The sequence below is a fragment of the Temnothorax curvispinosus genome, unplaced genomic scaffold (assembly GCF_003070985.1).
Source record: "Temnothorax curvispinosus isolate PA1 unplaced genomic scaffold, ASM307098v1 QBEX01011751.1, whole genome shotgun sequence".
Lineage (NCBI taxonomy): Eukaryota > Metazoa > Arthropoda > Insecta > Hymenoptera > Formicidae > Temnothorax > Temnothorax curvispinosus.
In genome coordinates this window covers 177,562-184,934 of record NW_020221531.1, presented here as the reverse complement: position 1 = coordinate 184,934, position 7,373 = coordinate 177,562, and the positions used below count along the sequence as shown (strand labels likewise).

At 40.9% G+C, this 7,373-nt stretch overlaps 1 protein-coding gene across 1 annotated transcript in view; it reads right to left on the bottom strand.

Moving 5' to 3' along the window:
• Positions 1-1,061: 1,061 nt before the first annotated feature.
• Positions 1,062-7,373, bottom strand: part of LOC112461770 (acetylcholine receptor subunit alpha-like 1) — a 42,929-nt gene continuing 36,617 nt past the window's right edge. Inside the window, exon 9 of the mRNA XM_025027148.1 lies at positions 1,062-1,392. Coding sequence (XP_024882916.1) covers positions 1,159-1,392 — 234 coding nt within the window. The 3' untranslated portion in view covers positions 1,062-1,158. The remainder of the gene's footprint in view (positions 1,393-7,373) is intronic.

Genomic DNA, 7,373 nt, shown 5'->3' with positions numbered 1-7,373 from the left:
GGGATTGGAAAGTTTCGTGATGAATTCCATTGAATACCATTGATTCCGTTAACGAAATGAATACCATTGAACGCCAAACTAGAAATTAAAAATTTCCGTATTGAATTCCATTGAATTCCGTCTATTCTGACAATAAAATGAATACCATTGAATGCCAGGATAGGGATTGAAAAGTGTCCGTGTTGAACTCTGTGGCGGTACGCGCCAACAATAGTACACGCCCGCGGGGTATCTGCATTACCGGCAATTCGCGTCGACGCCGCTAGGCGTCGCATCGCCGGGGCATCTTCTCGAGTTCAAAGTTTCGTCTCGACCGCTATGTAAAGGGACCCCCTACGGTGCCTGACAGATCTTACAAATCTCATTTTCGGGCTAATTGCCCGTCGGCAGTAGTGCGTGTAATGCCCATAGACATACACAAAAGCTCACCGACGAACAACGGCGCTTGGTCGCCCAACGGAGGCGCGAGACGTTTCCTAAACCATCTAATGCCATGTAATTCCATAACCTTTACGGATTCCATAGGATTGGATGGAATTTAAAATTTCTTTTTTGGATTCCATGAGATTGGACCATCTCATTTCGAATCCCATCTAATTCCATCTAATTCCGCCAAAAAAGGGATTCAAAGGTATTAAAAAATTTTAATATCTTTTAATTCTTTTGCGTTTGCTGGGTTGATATATATGTTATATATATATGTATAAGGAACACGATGAAGAACACAAAGTGCATAGAGAATACAAATAACATCTAAGTAGTTTGCTTCAACAAATAGATATTTACATAATAAATAGGTATTAAAAGAAGTAATAAATTTGCACGTCTAATAAAAATTACTTTTTAAAATTTACTGAACTAAATTTTATTTGTATCAAAAAATATCCTTTTAAGTTTGTTTCTTTATTTCATCAAATTTTATACGCAATCAAAGAATCAAATCTTTCTGGAACTATATCCCAATGCCGAGATTCTTGTATATTACTCTTCAATAATATATTTATATATTTGCATTTGTGTATATTATGAGAGATATTTATTTACGAGAATAAATCAATATATTGAATAACAATTTATAATTTATTTATATGTATATGTCATGTATATATTAGATTATCGATATATCCAAACGACTTAAGAGTATTTTCATATAACAAATTATCCTAGGCATACTATTGCCATTGTTGCTAAAATTAAACAGAACAACACGAAAGCTATACGATCGATGGCTGTGCCTGCGAGAATCCATTGCAATTGCGTGGTGTTCTTCGTTGGCGAAATTATATTTTGCCGGTCTCCCTCGTCCGAAATGTTAGACGTTGAATTAGTAGTGGATTCCTCCGTAAGTTTACCACGCAATTCTTGACCTGGCATAGGCCGTCGCGATTCAATCTGGAAAAATTATCGACAATAATTTCAAAATTCAATAACGTGAGAGAATTAAATTTTATATTGCATATAATTATTTATATTTATATTTAATTTGCATAATTTCTTATTACTATTAATATTACAGAAAAATAGATGTAAACAATATGAGAGTGTGCGTGAAATATTCTTTAGTTCAAGTTTTATAACATCCCGGAAAAAAAGGATTAGATCTGGACTAGATCAAATTATATCTCAGCAGATCAAATTTTATCTGGTCAGATATGCTTAGATATGACTTCTTATGTCTGCGCAGATCTGGTCATGTATGTACATATGTTCATATATAAAGCCCCTTGCACAATGCCAGGCAACAGGCAATAGGAACAGGAAATAACCAAAAAATCGTTAATTACAACCTAAAAAATTCAAATGCTATGATTGGTTGGCAATAGGCAATAGGCACAGAATTTCCAACGTAACGGAAACTCTGTGTCTATTGCCTGTGTCACTGTTTATTCTGCATTTATACATGATTTCTGATTTCTATTCCCTGTTCCTATTGCCTGTTGCCTGGCATTGTGCAAGGGGCTTTACTATATATAATCATATATGGGGTGTAATCTGGTCTTCGACGGTTCAGATCGGATCATATCTGTTCAAATCGGATCATATCTGCTCAGATTGAACCATATCTGTGATTGAATTTCATCGAAACAGTCCACATCTGACTGTATCTGTTTAGATATAACCATATATATGTTGAAGAGTCCTCGGATCTTCGGTTTCTGCGGCGATACGCACTTGGTGACTCCATGCGTTACCGCCTTAACGCGGCTCCTCATTGGACGGACCGCCACCTAACTTCCTATCATTACGCGTGGTGTAGCGCGACTCTTCTGAACACACTTGATCTGTACTCTACCGTCTCGAAGCCCGGCCGCTTGACTTCGTCAATAAAGATTGCAGCGTGCCTATTTTACATCTGCGTATATTTACTCGATCCATCACCGTTCCCGGCTATCCCAACAGGTTATGGGCCCAGGCCTCGCATAAAAGGAAAGGAACGAGGAAGTAAGCGACAAGTGAGTAAGCGACGAACGATTCAGCAACGAGGAAATAAGCGACGTGTACGTATATCTTGCTTTGAGGTTATACTGTGACTCGATACAAAATGAATTCCACCGTAAGAATCAAAACCTTGAACCTTGAACAAGGATAATTTTGACACGTGGAAGTTGCAGATGCAAGCGCTGCTTATTAAAAACGACGCTTGGGCATATGTCAGCGGAGAAATCCCGAGGCCTATTCTTGTCAGCAGAAACGCGACTTCTCAGCAGAAAGTGGATACATGGGTCAAAAACGACAGTAAGGCCAAGTCAGACATTATCCTATCGATAAGCCCGTCGGAATTAAAGCAAATTAAAGGCTGCAATACCTCGCGCGAATTATGGCTAAAGTTAATATCAGTCGAAAGGGCCGGCACGAAAAGCGACGCTCCTGAAACAGTTCACGTTACAGCGCATGGAAGAAAGCGACGACATTCACGAACACATTCGGAAGTTCTTCGATGCCGTGGACAAACTCGGAGAAATGGACGTTGACATTAACCAAGATTTGCTATAGCGATCATGCTGTTATACAGCTTGCCACCAAGTTTCGAAAACTTTCGATGCGCAATCGAATCTCGAGACGAGTTGCCGTCACCAGAAGTGCTCCGCATCAAAATCATAGAGGAAAGTGATGCTCGAAAGAACGACACGCGCGAACGTCCAGAATGCCATGATAGCGAACAAAGACAATACTACGAAACGGCGAAATCAGAAGAAGAGAACGACGGAAGGCGACAAATCCGATACTAAATCCGATACTAGACAAGGACGCAGCAGTGACGCACAGTCTGCGAAGAAAGTGGAAGACGTTAGCTTGTATGCTGGACTCGAATCGCCGCACGATCAGAACGCTATGCGCGCCAACGAATCAAATAACCCGAAGTGGTGCCTGGATAGCGGTGCGACATCACATATGTGCGACGAATTAAGCAAGTTTACGGACGTAAAAAACGGAAATCACGGACGTTTGAACCTAGCTAACAACGCATCGACACAAATCGCAGCGAAAGGGACAGTGTCTTTTACGACAAACGTACACGGTGGGGCAAGGAATATTCACTTGAACAATTCCCTACACGTTCCGGATCTTCGGACAAATCTTATGTCAGTTGCGAGAATTGCAGATAACGACTACAAGGTGATCTTTAGTAAACTTGGTGCTGAAGTGATATTGACAACGATGGAAACGTAAAATTAACGGCAAATCGAGTCGGCGATCTATTCTACGTGTGCGAAGATACGATCGAACATTGCAAGGCAGTCACGGAAGATAACTCTGAAGCATCGGGAACACTGATGTCATGGCATCGTCGTCTCGGACATCTAAACATCGAAGATCTTCTTGACGCTGAACGCAATGAAACTCTGTTAAGAATCAAGATCGGACAGCACAAGGCCAAAATACAGTGTAGTACTTGCATTCACGGAAAAATGACTAGAGCGCCGTTTCCCAAAAAGTCAAACCGGAAGACAGAAACGTTAGAAATTATACACTCCGACGTATGCGGCCCAATGAGAACCGCATCTATTGGAAAGACGAAGTATTATGTAACTTTCATCGACGATCGCACGAGATGGTGCAAAATTCGCTTCCTGAAGTCCAAAGACGAAGTCCTTACAAAGAATTCAAGCAACTTGTCGAGAATCAAAAAGGTAGACGAGTAAAGTGCATACAGTCCGACAACGGAGGCGAGTATACGAGCAAGGACTTTGACAAGTACCTGAAGGAACACGGAATTACTAGGAGGCTATCCGTCGCACGCAATCCAGAGCAAAACGGCATTGCGGAAACGAAGAACTGTACCATCCTGGATACAGCCAGATGCCTATTATTACAGTCAGGCTTACCTTCGAGTTTCTGGGCAGAAGCGGTTAATACCTCGAACTCGAACTATATTAGGAACAGATGCCCAACGAAGAGTCTAAACGGAATGACACCTTACGAGGCTTGGACGGGAAATAAACCGGACGTGAAACACTTCCGAAAATTTGGATGCAAAGTTCTGTGCTTAAATTGCGATCCCACTAAAGGAAAACTAACATCACGCAGCAAGGAGGGCATCTTCCTCTGTTACTCAGAGCAATCCAAGGGTTATCGGATCTGCCTCCCTGAAGAGCAAAGAGTCGAAATATCACGAGACGTAAAGTTTTCAGAAGACCATAATGTATCGAAAAGCAACGAATCACCTGTCCCGGATATTCCTCTTGAAGAAAAGACCGCGGAACCCACTCCACACGAGACGGAGATTGACCTATCGACAGAGAAGAAAGACACTGAAGATATCGATCTAAACGCGGACTATTCAGAAGACGAGGACACCTCAGAGGTCACCAACGAAGAAACGGCGGAAGAAGCGTCGACGACTCCAAAGAGAGGCCCCGAAAGACCCAAATTAATCCGGACTGGATTAAGGGGGAGACCGCGAAAGCTGTTTCACGAGCGACGCAAGACCGCAAACACGATGGAAGAACATTATGCCTTTCTATCGGAAGTTCCCCTAAAGGAAGCAATGTCCAGTCCGCACGTAGAAGAATGGATGCAAGCCATGGTATCAGAGGTCAAGTCTATCATTCGAAATGACACGTGGGAAATCGTACCCCGTCCTACTGACCGTCACATAATCGGAAGTCGAATAGTACTGAGAAACAAGTTTCGACCGGATGGTTCCATCGAAAGGAGAAAAGCACGTATTGTGGCCCAAGGATTTTCACAGCGCTCGGAGGTACATTTTAATCAGACGTTCGCTCCTGTGGCTAAGATAAGTTCCATACGGTTGATGGTAGCTATAGCTGCTCGTTACGGGATGGACATACAACAATTTGACGTGACGACAGCATATCTAAACGGTACTATTGATGAGGAGATATTTATGTTTCCACCTAAGATGTTACAGGAATCTCTGGAATCCATTATCGAATCTGAGGGAAGCAACAGCACAATGGGCATCAAAGCGAGACAGATGCTTGAAAAATTGCGTTTCGGTGAAATGATCTGTCTGCTGAAAAGGTCTCTCTACGGGCTTCGACAAGCAGGCAAATGCTGGTACGACACATTAGATGAAGCTCTAAAGAAACTTGGCGCAACCCCCTGTCACGCTGATCCATGCGTGTACTACATCGGACAAGGAGAGAGCTTGCTATTGATCGGCACCTACGTGGACGACATATTAATGGCCTCACGTAACTCTAACGCCATTAATAGGATGAAGAAGAGCTTGTCACGAGAGTTCAAAATTAAGGATCTCGGAAAAGTCAGTTGCTGCCTCGGAGTTCAGTTTATACAAGATGACGGAAAAATCATAATGCACCAAAAAGGATATATCGAAGATATTTTAAGGCAATTCGGGATGAACGAATTAAAGCCCGTCCGGACCCCAATGGATTCCAGCGTGAAGTTAACGATGCCTGAGGACGCCTCTGACCCCAGTATCCAGGCGCTGCCATACCGTGAGCTAATTGGCGCCCTTACATATCTGGCGGTGGCTACAAGGCCGGACATCGCGTATGCAGTTAGCTCGCTGGGTTCAATAATTCTTACGGGAGCATCCATTGGACTGCTGCCAAACGCGTATTGCGTTACCTGAGAGGGACGATCGACCTAGGATTAACTTTCGAGGCCGGATCCGATCCACTTAAAGGATTCGTTGATGCCGACTGGGGGAATTGTCTAGTTGACAGGCGTTTCTTCACCGGATACACTTTCATTTTGAGCAAGTGCGCCGTGTCTTGGGAGGCCAGGAAGCAGAGAACTGTGGCGCTTTCTTCGACCGAAGCGGAGTACATAAGCCTCTCTGATGCCGCTAAAGAAGCAATCTACTTGCGGAGTTTTTTGATGGAACTGGGTTTACACGACTTGGCAGACATCATCATTTTTAGCGACAGCATGGGTGCTAAGAAACTTGATACTATTAGAGATTTTACATTTTTTACTTTAATTAATAAGAATTATTTACTAGTTATACAGGGTGTAACAAAAAGGTCAGGAATCTATTTTTGTAAAAACAAACAGAAAAAATTATTTTAAAAAATTTGATTGCATTTTGTAGACGCAAATTCAATTTTACAAAATTGCAAATGTAAAGATTAATAAAAATTAATATTATTATTCAATTTTTTTTATTATTCTACGTGTAAAAGTATGATGGTAAAGTTATCGAAAAGTGAATATTTTATGAGATATTACATATTTTATATTAAAAAGATTATGATAAAATTTAAAATGTGAATAGGAGAGGCAATTAGAGCCAAGCGCGGTAATCAAAGCGCAAACAATTTATAAAATAAATATATATATATTAACGTACGTTTTGACACATTATTCGTGTCCTCTTCAGCGTTAAAAGTTACATAAAGTCAAATACGAAGATTAACAAAGATAATAAAAAAGAAGTCGAGTATAAGGCGTAGTCAATAGACGAACAAAGTATAAAAGACGCAGTCAAAATTAAAAAAAACAAGGATTGAAATCTTATGGATGTAACCGAATTTCGGTAAAAATTTAAAATATTTCAGGAAATTCTTAACGAAAGAAAGCTTTATCTTAGTATTTTGAAAACGTCTCGACAAGGGTTACAAGCATATGACATAAAAAATAGCGGTTTTCGTTAAAAAACATAATGTGACCTTTATATGACTTCCCCAAGATCATTCAAGGTCAAATCAATATCACCACATAATGGATAACTTGGTATCCTACAACTTTTGTATAAAACATTTCTTCCGAAAACGTCATCTTTCCGAGATAATTCAGTATCCCGACCTTTTTGTTATACTCTGTGCAAATGTCAGATTATCCGATAGATGGGATTCGATAAGATCCGTTTCTCGTATATAAAATATGACAAACGATAGTATAAGAACGGTATATAAATCAAGTGTACGGTACAACTTTTA